We start from the raw sequence: 14574 nt of genomic DNA, 5'->3' as shown, positions 1-14574 counted from the left end.
GGCGAACCTCCCGTCCGCGAATTTTAATAAAACTCGGCGAATGGAGCACGGTGAACGTTAATTCCTAAAAATGAAATTGTAGATTATTCTGATTCGCTTTCTGGTTACTGTAATTATTATAGTATATACTTTGTTCATAATAATAGTAGGATATATTTGGTAATATAATTGCGGTACATTCTTTAAAATTCTGCTCTGTTGTTAAAAATTTAAGAGCCAATTAGCAACCCTTTTAACAACGCGAAATATGGTATACTTTGTTAATGATAGAAATAGGATATATTTCGTTGGTAATATAATTGTTGTACATTTTTTCAAATACTGCTCTGTTGTTAAATTGTTAAAGATTAGCAAACCCTTTTAATAGTATGGAATCTGGTTACGCGCGACTATTGAGATAATGCCCGGCGACCGCGGACCGCAAAAATGATTTTCAATAGTTTACGGGGTTCGCTATTCCCGCTATTGTCCGGCACCAACAACGGCCGTACACGTTTCGTGATCGTAAAGCGGGAGGGCGGATGACTCAGGGAGCGAACGTATCGCATTCGCCAGCCAGTTATTCCGATGACTAATGCTAAGGGATGCGCGATAGCTAGGCCAAGACAAACGATCCGAGTTATAACGCCCTCGTGCACGCCGGTATTAAGGGGGCTGCTATAAACGCAAACATCCCCGGTCCAATAACAACAATAACGTTTTCGGGGGATCGCGGGGGGAAGGGGTTGGAAGAATGGAGGTATCGCAGACGTCGAAGGTATTCGCAATTTCGAAGCCGGCAGCAGCACCGAACCTCTCTCTCCCCCCTCTCCCCCCACCCCTCGACTCGGGGTGAATATCATGCCGGCGCGCCGGAAAAACGAGGGGGTGACACGTGAACGTAACCGCGTGTACTGGGTGTGTCGCTTGAAATATCTCCATTGTTACACCAGAACTTCGCGGAAGTGCATAGAATATGCGCGATGATTTTTCTCGCGATTCCGTCGGTGTGTTCGATTCGATCGCGGCGCAGTCGCCAGAAAAAAATCGCCCATCGATTTTTCAGGCGTCCTTGCGAAGGGGAGGCACTAATCTTTCATCCTAAATTGGCCGGAGTCGTGAAAAAAAATTCATCAAAATCGCTAGAGGTCCCAGAATTTGGTAATTCGCGAGGGGGTGCAACTTGTGTCGTGTTTGCCGTGGTTTGAGACGCGATAAAGTGGCGAGAAAAAATCGGGGATCGATTTTGAAGGTATTGTTGTAAAGGGTAGGCTTTAATTTTTCATACAAAATTAGCCGGAGTCGCGAGAAAAATTTATCGGAGTCGCCAGACACCCGACAACTTGAAACGATTTCCGAGGGGTGCAGGAAAGTTGCATCATTTTTCCCTCGGTTTGAGACGCGACGAAATCGCGAGAAAAAATCGTGGATCGATTTTTAAGGTATTATTGTAAAGGGGAGGCTCTAATCTTTCATTTTAAATTGGTTGGAGTCCTGGAAAAAATTTATTAGTGATTAGATACGCAAGAATTCGTTACCCTGGTAACATAACCTGGAAAGTCTATATTTAGTTCCTTAAATCGTCGATTGAGTCGAAAAAACCTGAAAAGGAGATATCCCGTTTCCCGGTCACAACGTTTCAATTGCCAAAGACGAGAAATCTCGTACGCGATGTGTTAATAAAGAATAATAATAATAATAATAATAAAAATTCTGTAAAATCGCGGCAAGCGGGGGTAATAGTTCGAGGGGTGGATACGAGTACCACCGTGTATATCGAGCGTGTACATCGCGGGTTCCGACCTGCGGCAAAGCTACACCTTTTCATAGGGTGTCTGGCCGGCTTCCAAACGACCGGGTCTGCTCGCGTACGGCGATCGAAATGAGATTCCCCGGGTCGAACGGCGGCCACCGTCGAGGATTACCCGGCTCTCCGACCCTCCGGTAGAATCGTGAGAGAGCGGAGAGCGGAGAGAAGAGGAGAGAGAGAGAGAGAGAGAGAGAGAGAGTCGCGATTCCGGCCGAAGGAACCCGCCTGTTCGGCCCTCATCTCGGATTCCATTTGCAGTTGACGGGGTCGGCCGCGTGTTCGGCCCGCAAAGCCCTCGCCGTCCGCGCGGCGAGAACGCGTTTTCGAGAGCTCGAATGCGAAATTCCGTGCGCGCGCTCCGTCCGAAAATTCACGCCGGTTTGATCGGTCGTCGGAAAACTCGACAGCCGGGGCGTGCGCGCGCGGCGGCTCGTTTGAAGCCGGATCCTTTGAAAGCCGCAGCACACGGTGAATAAGCGCGCGTTTCCCCTCGTCGACGGCCGGCTTCGCGTTTATTGTACGACTCCCGGCGCCGGAAAAAGTCGATCCGCGAACTCGATACGCCGCGCGTCGCACTCCCCCCCGCGTCGCCGCGACCCCATGCCGCAGAAATTACCCCCGCGGCCGGGATCATTTTCCCTATTTTTCGCGCTCGGTGTTCCCGCGGTGCCCCGGCCGCTCTTTTTCCGCGCACGGCTTTTCCCCGGGTAAAATCGAGACCGCGTCGGCCCCTCTCTTTGTGCCCGCCGGATAGATTAAATTGAACGGGATGGACCGACGCGGGGGGGGATTAAACGCGCCCGGGAGATCCTTCCGCGGACGGTAATTGTTTTTGGTAATTGCGGCAAATTGCCCGTTCGCGGCCCCGAATCATCCTCGAGACGAATCTCGCTCGACGCGCTTTGACCTTACCGCCGGAAACGCGCCGCCGGTCGTCTCGGTTCACGGTTCGATGTCAGCAGACTCTGTGCTGGAGCTTTGTGCAAAGTGATATAGTCGTACCTGTTTTTGTGCGGTAGATAAGGACCGCAGAAAAGAGACCGCGCAAGAAAAAATATTCAGAAACTTCATAAATGGCTGTAAGAAACAATTTTTCGCAACATATTAAAGAAAAGTTTTTTTATAGAGAGGCACCGCATAAAAAGAGTCTCACTCAGAAAATATGTCAAAGCTTCGCGAAATAACAAGAAAGTGCTTTCCAAAGAAAATAAATAATTAAATTACACGTTGAAACATTTTTAAAAATTTCAATTTCTAATTTTAAACATAGGGAAATCTTCAAAAATTTGCGTACGAATTTTTTTTCGAATTTTTCGAAAGACCGCACAAAAACAGGTTTTACTGTAAATATTTGTTGCTGATCGTAGCGGCCAAGTGAAAATTCGTTTTCTCCCTTGAATAATTTCAACGAGTTTCCATCAGTTTGTCTTGGGTAACGAACGAGGGACGGGAGAAATGTGATCAAATTGTGTTGCAAGAGGGTGCGCAAGCTTACCCAACACGGTGCCCACGTAGGAATGCGACGTGTCGAAGGGGATGGGCCCTCCGGTGCTCTCGAACGTCGCGTCCCTGCTGAACAGGCCCTTGTCTCGAATCAGACGCAACGTCCATTGTCTGCAACAGAATCCCCTCGTCGTTAGCATATAGATACTATAAATTCTTATAGAAATAACTTCGTCAAAAAATTCGTATTATCATTACCCTGCATTCTTCCTTGCTTTAACAATTTTAGTAAATCAAAAACAAACCTTAAATTCTATTAATAAATCTACTATTTCAAATTGTGAAAAATCAGTTTAATTTCTAATATTAAACTCACATTAACCCTTTTGCACTCGACTGACGACTCCGAGACACCACTGAAATTATTCTATCACGTCTTGATATAAGTCACAGGAATCAATTTCGTATGCATAAAAGTGCATTTTGTTACGTAAAATATACTATGAGTCAATTATTTTAACTTTACAATTGAAATGGCTTCGAGTGCAAAGGGTTAATTTTTGAAAAGCATAAAATTCTATCCAGTTCGTACATCGACGATTTTAGCAGAGACATCGTGCGATTGACAAACGAGAAGATGACAATAATATCCGGCGGATTATTTCATGTTTATTAATACACGAATATATGATCGGAACTTAATTAAATTCAAATAAGAGCACGGCTGATTTTAATGAAATTTCGTTTGCGAGATTAAATTGTAACGGATCTCTAGGTTTTTATAGATGTTTTTCGTGGAAGGTTAGCGTCGAGAGAACGGTCGCTAAAAATGTTACGAAAATGGTGTTACGCGGGTCGCGTTAGGTGGAAGCGCGCCGAAAAAAAATGTTCGACCGTCGCCCGCCACGGTTCCGCGATATTTTCCGCGGAGGCATCGCATAAAACTCCGGACCGGTGCGTGTGTTCCAGGACGTTTCCAGCACGGCATGGTTCCCCCCCGCGCGCGCGCGTTCAACGGCGGTCGTTAGACGCCTCCGTGCGAGCAACGCTCTGGAACTATGCGTTGGCCGGATTCAACCTGTGCCTACGTACGATGGAACTGGATCCCGAACTATATTCGGAAGTCCCGCCGGCGAAGAATGCGATTGTGCGAGCGTGATTCTTAGCCCTTTCGCTCGGAACGCGATTCCGTTCCACGTATCGGCGAGGCCGAGGCCCCCGGCGCGCTGTGGCAGAAAATCCCGAAACATAAAACTGTGACGGATTTAATTGAAAATTTGTATGCAAGGGTTCTCTTGGTAGCCGATTACGAATCCGGGACTAAAAATTGAAAAAACAAAATGGCGGATGGGTAGTCGAAAAAATGTTTCGATTTTCACAAAAATTGATGTATGTATATTTTCGGGAGTTCTGATGACGAATCTAAATTTCAAAATTTAGAATAAATAATTTTCTTTTTCGCTCAAATCGTCGAATTCCGAAGGGAGACCGTTTTGATTCATGGTTTCGTTGCTGATAGACGCGAAGGGCACTCGAAAAACTGTCAATTCCTTGAACCATATTTAAAATCTTGTAACTAATCTATACTCCGTCCTATATTTTCCATCGACGCTTTTGGAACGCGGAACGCAAAGAAAAAAACTTGCCCGGCGTATCGCAGAAACTTTAGCAAAAATATCGAAAATGTTGCCGCCGTGAATTTTTATGGGAAATGCAAATGTCGCGGGAACAAGAGCCGCTCGGGTACGCCTTCTTTTATTTAATAGCTCCGCTAAGTCGAAAGTAACGCGTTTAATAACACGAGCGCGGACGTCTGCGGCCCGGAGCCGAGCAAAATTGAATTTCTTTATCTCATAAAGGGATTGGCGAATAAAATTGTATTCGACATTATCGAATATCCAATCGATTCCTTCGAGCGTGTTATTTCTTAGCCGAGTAAGAATTCGCTCGCTCGGGAATTAATTTGTAAAATAATCGATTCGTTTGAAAGCATCGATTAATTTCCTTCTCGTTGCTTTTTATAATTAACTTCTTTTCCAATCGCTCCATAGAAATGTTTGTTACTATTTAATGCAAACAGAGTCGAACAAAATATCCGGCCAGAAAGAAACCATTCGAACAATTAATTCGGATCAATATTTATCGAAAACAGTCCGGATAATTATTTCCGCTAAATATTTATTCGAAACAGTTCGAATAATTATTTCGTCCAAATGTTTATTCGAAACGGTTCAAATAATCACCAACACGAGCCTCTCCGTTGTTTAAAACAGCTTTCGCGTATACTTCGAATAAATATATAAAGTCCGCAGTGCAATTATCACCTAATAAACGAGATATTAGGAAGAAGGGTTGCGCGTCGCGCGTGTTGAAAAATCTGGCAGGGTGGCGTAAATTTTTTCGGCGATCCGAGCTTCGACGGATTAATATGCAACGGTTTATATTTGGCCGAACAAAGTCTCGGGAGAGGGAGAGGAGAGTCCGGGCAATGAATAAATTACCGGACTGCCGGCGAAATAAAAATTGGAACAGGGTTAAACAAGGATTTAATATTCGAAACATAACCATAACGTTTAGCGAGCTGGTAAGCTTCTATGTAGATGCCGGTCGTATTAATGGGCGCCTAGAAACATTCATTTGCATAAAGATCCGCAGTCAGGACACGGGGACTATTGATTTTCGACGGGCCTGTTTCGCCCGCGCCCCGCAAAAACTCTGCTTTTGCCGCGTGCACGTCATACAGAAGCGATTAATAATTGCGGCGATCGACAGGAAAGTCTCAGGGTCTTCCGTCGCCGAGAATACGGCAAGACGGTGATCCCCAGAAACGGACGACGCGACAATTTTCGTCAACCGATCTTCCTTCGAATCTCCCTGCCCCGAATAAAATATCCTCTCATCGCATTGGAATCTCGCAACAGCGTCGTGCCTCGACGAAGCCGACCTCGAAAGTTCCATTCCAATCCGACAAATGCTACGAAAAAATTTCTCTACAACGGCGCGAGATTCCGCGTCGAAAACTGCATCGAACACGCGGGATAACAATTTCGCACCCGAGGCTGCGTCCGCGAGATAATCGACTGCGAAAACTCGAGCGGCGCGTGTCCGACCATGGCCGTGTTCGCCCGAAAACCAGCTCGCGTGCGGTCGAGCATTTCTCGAAAACGAAACCATTTGCAAGAAAACCTTGTACCACGTTTTCGACTGGGTTTCCTTCACGGAATCCGGTCGTGTACAATTTTTTTTTCGCGAACGACGAACAACGACCGTTCACCGTTTTTCTTCCGGCAGCGGAGTCGCCGGACCCGCGACTAAACATCTCGTTCCTCCGGCGAATGAAAACAAAAAAAACGAATCGATCGTGATCGACAATCACGAGTCAGCTGTCCGAGCGTCGCGAATCGCGTCCGAGCGGATTACACGCGTCACCGGAGACGGTTTCGACGCGGCTTCAACGCGCAAAAACGCGTCGACGCGGATTCGCGGGGACGTGATTCGATCCGGGCCGCGGGAACTCTGCGAGCCGCATGCGAGCGACGGTTCTTAACGGGACCGATTTTAAGAGACAAAGAACACGGCGGTGCCCGAAGGTGGGAAACGGCCGCGAAGAGGAAGAGAGGCGCGAGCACACCGTTATCACCGGTATCGAGTTATAAGAATAATTGCCGTCGGGGGAGGAGCGGTACAAGGATCCGCGACTAATTGTTGCTCTCGCGCGCCCGTTAATGCCTTGCACCGGGCTCGGCCTCGTTCCTCTTCCCTTCGTTTCTTTATGCTAATACCGCCGGTATTAAATTCTTTCCGCGAGACAAAGGAGCGAGCAGAGACCCCCATCCCACTCTCTCTCTCTCTCTCTCTACCTCTCTTTTTCCCTCTGCTCGCGCGCGAGAACCATCGACCGATTATTTTCCGAGCGAAATCTGTTCGCGCCGGAAATGGAAATTGTCCGAGCGCCGGGAACAGCCGGTCCCTTTACACGCGATACATTTTTTTCCGCCAGCCTATCCACCTCCCTCCGCCTCTCTCCCTCCGCCTCTCTCCCTCCGCCTCTCTACGATCTCTTTTTCCGCTGATCGAGCTCCCAGCGGCTCGCAATTTCGATGATTCCGAACGGCGGATTTGCATCCGCGGCGCCCGATCGCTCCGACCGCCCACGCGACCGAAAGTCTCTCGACAACGAAATACGCTGTTCGAGTTTGTTCACACGGGCTGTTCAAAGGAGAGCCCAGCCACGGTCTCGATGACCCTGAAATAAGCCGTCGAAGGCCGCCGTTGCCGGCAAATATCTGCTGTATGCACGGTGGACGCTCTCTTTTAGTATCTATTGTATTTTTCTGTATATCTTATGCAGTAATACTCGTCTGCAAACATTATTAATTTTAATATTCACAAAGTAATTGTAAGAGAAATGGTACGGCAAAGAGTTAATTAAATAAAAATGCTGTAATATTTTATATTACAGAGATATTTTCGGAAATATATCGTAAAAGATTACCGATTCAGAATTGCTATAAACACCGTCGATAGCTGTGAGAATGGCTCGCGAAATTTGAATTTTGCATATTCGCCAGCGAAATTATTGTCGCACGTTGCGCAACGACGTGAGAAAACGAAGAGTCGACGCATCGAACGAGCAGCGACGAATCGTCAGCGAAACAATACGATCCGCGGCAACGCAACGAAAGATCGGCGAAGGCCGCGGTCTCGGCTGGATCTCTAAATCATAAAACCGTAATAAATTAGATCGCGGCGCCGCGAAATAAATTCAAAGCTGCGCGATCGCGGGGCTCTATCAGATCAATTAAAAAACAGACGCAGGTTATAATTAATTGAAGATTAGGCGCGGGCACGACACAGAGGTTGCGCAACGCGCTATTAATTCTAAACGCGAGCTATCGCGCTCCATCGAGATCCTGAAGATTCCGGGCGAAGTGTTCCACGGTTGGCGGATCGGCCGGACCTCGGTCCGTGTTCCCGTGATTCAGCGGTTCCCTCTCTCACTCTCTCTCTCTCCCTCTCTCACTCTCTCTCTCTCTCCCTCTCTCTCGCGAACAATAATCGACCGAAGGTCTCTCTTAACGTCGGCCGGCGATTAGGCGATCTCGACGTGGTTACCGCGAAAGTACGTCGGGCTCTCTGTCCGGTGACTAGACACACGGCTTACACACGGTGTTCTTCGCTCGAAGGACGAAACCAAGCAAACGAACGCAACGGTGTCTCCCCGGTCGGCGCGGCTCGGCTCGGCTCGCCGGATCAGCCGAGGCAGACGAGGCATATTAAATTTAGAGACGTGAAAGGATTCGAGCGGCCGCCGAGTGACATTGAGGCGCGGATCGGCCGCGATTGCGTACGTGCCGATGCCGTATAATCCCGGATCCGCGGATAAATGGATTACGTTTAATTAAATTCGCGGTGGCCGGAGAAGCACGGATTAGCCGGACCGCGGCCGAAATATTCCGATTTTCGACGATGAGCCCGGCGCGCGAGACCCTGCCCCCCTAAACGCTGATTAAAATCGTCCCTAAAAAGCGTCGAGTTATCAATTCCATCAGAAATTATGCAACGAGAGTCTCTCGACGTAGATTTAAATAAAATTATAGAATAAAATCTGCTGATCCTCTTTGAACAGCGGATCGCTGATTCGATGTACTAATGGCAGAATCGGTTTATTGTAATTTAAAACGCTGAGATAAAAAGCGTGTTTCTGAACGTATTATTTTTAATCCGCCAAGATGATTAAAGGACGAACGAAGTTCTTTCGTTTCGCGTGAAAATCCGCTGATTAAGCAGGCAATTTTCCCGCGCCGAAATTGATCCGTCGTTGCCGGCGCGCGAGAACCGCGATTATGCAACGTTTATGATCCCAGTGGAAACGGTGTACAGCGCCGGACCGTAATAGAGAACGAAAGTTCTGGCGAGTCGGGCTGCGTTTTGTAAACGTGTTCGACGGAAACGCGGCGCGACGACGACGCGCCAATAAAAATTACGGCGACGAGACACCGTAATTAATAAAACAGGATCGCATTATTTTCCTGACGGCTGCTGCGACGGTGCACGGGGACGAGTCGCGCGGTAGTTGTATAAAATATTGATGTTCTATTTTGGTGCGAGTCTCATTTAAACCCGAGCCTATAGCGCGGGTAGAAAAGTTGAGCCATAAACAGACGCGTTTAACTGGGTTCTATTTGACAGTCGATGGACATTCGCGTTCAATTTCCCCCCCGCGTGGTAAACGGGGAGAGCCCGTTATCGATTAATTTCCTTTCTATGCTCTACTAAATCGCGCATCGTCTCTCGTTATTGAAATCCCGCGGAGCCGTTCCTTGTTCCCCCTTGGGTGGGACAAGAGAGCCCTAATCGCTTCAAGTATCGTTGTTTCTCGACGTTTCCCTTATTTCCACCGGACAATACACAATCTCCCCGCTGGCACATAATTAAAGAATACCGGAACAGCCGGAACAATGTTTACGCTCGTAAGCTAACGAGGTTTGCCGTTAACGAGAAGCGGGCCAACGAAGTTCGCGTTAACCAACAATGAGTACGATCCTTTTATTTTCGTGCACGCCGGTCATACTTCACCGTCAAAGCGTGGTTTTCGAAAATTTACGGGTGGACGGTGGCCAACTCGATCACGGCCATTGATCGTAATTCTATTTACCGCTTACGGTTATTCGTTCTCTGTTACTTAGAATTATAATAAATTTATTATAATTGACAACTACTTAACAATTTATCAACCGGTCCTGTTTCGATTTTATTTGTCTGATTAATCGCGAAAGGTATTTAATAATTTATATAATAATCTTGAAGCATGTAGTACAATTCAACACATTTGTCTCAATAATAGATAACAAATTAAGGGTTGCTATGGCAACCGATTCACAGACTACCGATCAGGGTGGAAAAGCCGATTTATAGGTCGATAAAGTGTTAATACTGTAATTTTCCTTAGAATACTGATCTAGTATTCAACACGTTCCATGTGTACCACCGGTGGTACAGGTTAAACTTGATCTTCAGGCTACGTGTACCACCGCTGGTAGACGCAGTCATATTTATTTAATGCACTGAAAGCATATACTTTATGAAATATATATTTCAACCAAAAAAAATAATTAATTAAAAGATAATAGAAATATTAAAAAGAATAAGAATAATGAATGATTTCACAATTACGTAACGTCGACAGATCTTCGACGAAGATCAAGAGCGAAGCCTTTGAAAATCATAGCTGCGCGACGACCGCGAAAAATTGAACGCTCCGGCTTGAAACAGATCGATGCGATCTCGCGTCGATTAAGCGATTAAATAACCGCGCCTATTTCGAAAAGGCAGAGCTCGGAGGATCGCGCGAGAAGATAACGCGCTCGCGTGGCTAACTAAGCAGACCGGGTTTCATCAACGAGCCGTGACCGAGGCTGCGTAAGAAACGCGACGGTCTCGAATTGTTTGCCGTTGACCCGTCGACGGTGTTCCCGGGCTCTCGCTCGTCGAGTCGCAAGGTTGCATGACGTCGCCCCGACGATTCGAAGGCTTCCCGACGACCGTGATCCATCCGCGGCGATCTCTTTCTCTTTTTCTTCGCGAGAGCCGCTAGTGGCCGATACGAGCGAGAGAGGATCGCGTCCGCGCATAAAACGTTGATTCCATTCCGGTTCGGCGTGCGGAGGAGGAGCCGAGGGGCGCGCGCGGCGTTTGCATAAACGCCGGAGTTTTCAGCGAAAGAGCGGACAGGAAAATGAAACTCGTTCGCGATAGCGGCGCACGCCCGGAACACGTCGGCTCCTCCCGCTAATCGCCCGCGAGTACTTTTCTCATAGTTCCTGCCTTCTATTTTCTCTCTCTCTCTCTCTCAATCTCTCTCCTTCTCGCTTCTAATCTCTCTTTCTCTCTATTTCTCTCACCGTCTGTCTATCCCCGTCTCCCTCCCCCTTTCTAAATCTCTCGTTCCCCGTTCCGTCTTGATATCGGATTATCGGAGGCTTTCGTGTTCGGAGCCGAGATTGTTATTACGCGGACGGAAATCGATAATTAATCGGAGCTACACAGAGAGCCACTTTGTACTAGCTGTATCTTTTGTCCAACGGAATGCTAAAGCGCCGCTCGCCTAGCTGCTACCTTCGTGCGCCCTATTTGCTTCGGTCCGACGCGAGCCACAATGGAAACCTGCACCGGCGATTTTTCGAGACCGTTCTTTTGGAAACGGTGTTCGTTTAACACGCTCGCCGGCCGCGCGTGTCAACCGTACGCTGCGGGGACCGAAGGAAAAAAATAGATCCTCGAAATATTGGGTTGGCGATTAAGTGATTGCGGATTTTTGTTAATAGTCGGTCTTGGCGAATTCTTTTGTTTCATCGGCGTGTTCAAAGTATAATTAATTACGTTATATATGGACTTTCATCTTCAATTTAGTAAGAAAATTGTATCGATTACTTATTTAGTTTCGTTCTTATTACAGTTTGAAGATGGAAGGGCATTATTTCCAAAAAAAAGCAAGCATCCCGAGCACGATTTTTATGTTATATGAAGTATATTAAAATGAAGGCTTGAAAGAAGGGCAAAATTGAATAAACTTATATTTTTAAGCAAAAGAATTGAATTTTCCTTCTTATATTGAATCCGCAATTGGTTGCCAATCCACTAGCAAACCGATTAGAAATATTTTCAACTTCTCCCTTGTGCGATACAGAATTTCGACGAATCGTCTTTTATCGATATAGCAAACTGTAGACGGAGATAGCATTTAGGCTCGTGTAACTACTGCGCCAGAAATAATTGATCTACGGAAGCCGGCGCCGCAAGAGAAGATAAAAATACTATTTACTATTCGAGAGATCTATTTTCCACCGGCACTGCATACGTGGCCGACGAAATTATTTGACCTGATCTGGAAATAGGTTTTTGCATTAATGCGTGGCCGGTGTGCTAAATTGATTCAGAGCCTTTGAAACACGAGCGGCTAGAGCCAGAATTCTGTATCAGCTGTGTTATCGATTTTATACCATTCAATTTTGTGTCGATTTTATCGCTTGTTTAAGCTGTTGCGTTGGCAGGAGAACTATTAACTAGAAGTGCATCTGACTTCGTCCGTGGTAAATAAATTGAATTAAATAATTATTAAATCTTGTAACAACTGAACTGCGGATCTTATGCATTAGATGCATACTAATGGATCTAATCGGCGCCATTAGTATCATAATGGGATTAAAAATGTCCCACCATGCCGTGAAATGCATGGAAAAGGTGCGACGCTGTTAATCACACCGTGCCCCGAAGAGTTAAAGGAGAAAGCGTGTAGTTACAATATATTATTTTTATCCATGAAGGTGATTAAATTAAGCACAAAATTGCCACTGATTCTGCAACCGATTTAAGCAATTTTCTCATCTTGCATAAGAATCCGCAACGCTAAAATAATCCTCGACACTACAACCTAATATCCAGCCCAATCCGCGACGATGAAATAAATCGCAGATGTTCGCGAAAGGAGAAAAAATCTGGAGAAGCAGGAATAATCGGATAACGCAAGAGCGTCGAGTTAACTCGTCGCGCGGAAACGCGATCCTCGTCCCCCTTATTCCTCTTCGGAATTTTACAGTGGCGGAATAAAAATTCCCGCGTTCCGTCACGCAGATGTCGCGGGGCCGCGCGTATATGAATTGCAAATAGACGCGTCCTTTTTTCCGCAATATCTCGACGCGTCTCGACGGCCGGCCGGCCGACGACGCGCGGGGCACGCTCGACGCGCGCGCGTCGATTCGTCGACGAGCTCGTTAAATAGCCGCGAAAGCGATCAATCAAAATCGGCGCGGCGCTGCGCCGCCTGGGTTGGTTAAGCGTCCCACGATGGAAGCATCAATCACGTCGAAAGGAAATTCGTCGCTGCGCCCGCGCGTCCCTCTCTCTCTCTTTCTCTCTCTCTCTCTATCCTTGCATTGTTGCGCGGGGCATGCAGGCACCAACAGGCGTCGTGCGTGTGCGAGAGACGCCGCGTTAAAGCGTCGCGTCACGTTGTCCCCGGTAAATCGCGTTCGACGAATAAATACACGGAATTTATTAGATTTCTCTCTCTCTATCTTTTTGTCCCTATTTCTCTCTCTCTCTCTCTCTCTCTCTCTATCTATCTATCCATCTCTCTGTCTCCCTCTTTCTCTGTCTTTTTTTCTCTCGCACGCTCGGCTCGTTCTATTCCGCTCTTCCCGCGCGGCCGGAGAAAATCGGATTCGCGGACAGCCGTATTATTGGATTCGTTACACGGGATTCGCGGCGACGCGGCGTGTCTCGCGACGTAAAAACCTTATGAGAGAAATCCGGCGTGCCCGGAATTGCCTCGATCCACCACCACCACCACCACCACCCCACCCACCCGCGAGAATGAATTTTCTAGACGCTCCGGGGCAGTTCTGCCCGTGCTACCGCGCGGTGACCAATTGCATTTGCTTTGTTTCCGGACATAAATAACCTGCCCGTTCTTTCATTAATTCGCTTTTCGTTAGAGTCTGTTTGTTCCATTACTTCGTTTACTCTCGTATAAATATTTTACACTCTTCTTTTGTTCGCTACCGAATTAAAAAAAAAAAATGTAACACGTGTGCGATTCGATAAAGAGTTTTTGTATTTCTTAGCGTTGTTTATTTTTTCGTAAAAAGATTAGTTTTATTCGAAGGATCTAGTGTTAACCACTAAAATCGCTAATTAACGCAATCGCTGCGTCGATATATTTAGCCCTTCGTACTCGAAGTCATTTTTACTGTAATTCTGAAATAATTTTGCTGACATACAGCATTTTCATTTTATATGACAATATGTTATTTATGCATATGAAATTGAATCTTGTAGTTCGTGCAATAACAGTTATACTTTTAATAATTTTTCAAATGTAATCTTTCATGCTATAAAATGGCTCCGACCGCAAAGGGTTAATATGCAATGTCATTTAACTGGAACAATAACGACGAATAGAAAAAGGAGTACCTTTCACAAAGAAATTACGAAAATTAAAGATTCGACAAAATTAAAAAAAAAAACAGTCCCAAGCGGACAAGATTCTCGCGAAATCTGCGCGGACCGCAAAGGGTTAACAACGCTCCAAAAGAAACCGAAGGCACAGCAATCTTTCGTCGCGCGGTAACCGACTCCCGCCGTCCTATATCCCGCTCCTGCGAGATGCCGTAATCTCGACGCTGCTTCCATTGAGAAAACCTCCGCGAACTTCGCCGAACGGATTTATCGGTACGACGAGCAGAGCCGAATTCGCCGCGGAGTTTCCGACGACTTTCGAAGGGTTCGATGACAGCGTTTAAAGCCCGGCCGAGGGCCGCAAGAAACCCGGGGCCTCGGAC

At 46.7% G+C, this 14574-nt stretch overlaps 1 protein-coding gene across 1 annotated transcript in view; it reads right to left on the bottom strand.

Moving 5' to 3' along the window:
- The window catches only part of LOC144467606 (disintegrin and metalloproteinase domain-containing protein 10), a 59741-nt gene that overhangs the window by 31736 nt on the left and 13431 nt on the right, over positions 1-14574 (bottom strand). The window contains exon 3 of the mRNA XM_078176493.1: positions 3285-3403. Within this exon, the coding sequence (XP_078032619.1) occupies positions 3285-3403 (119 nt within the window). The remainder of the gene's footprint in view (positions 1-3284; positions 3404-14574) is intronic.

This window comes from Augochlora pura, chromosome 3, assembly GCF_028453695.1.
Source record: "Augochlora pura isolate Apur16 chromosome 3, APUR_v2.2.1, whole genome shotgun sequence".
Classification (NCBI taxonomy): domain Eukaryota; kingdom Metazoa; phylum Arthropoda; class Insecta; order Hymenoptera; family Halictidae; genus Augochlora; species Augochlora pura.
This window is presented reverse-complemented; position numbering and strand designations above follow the sequence as displayed.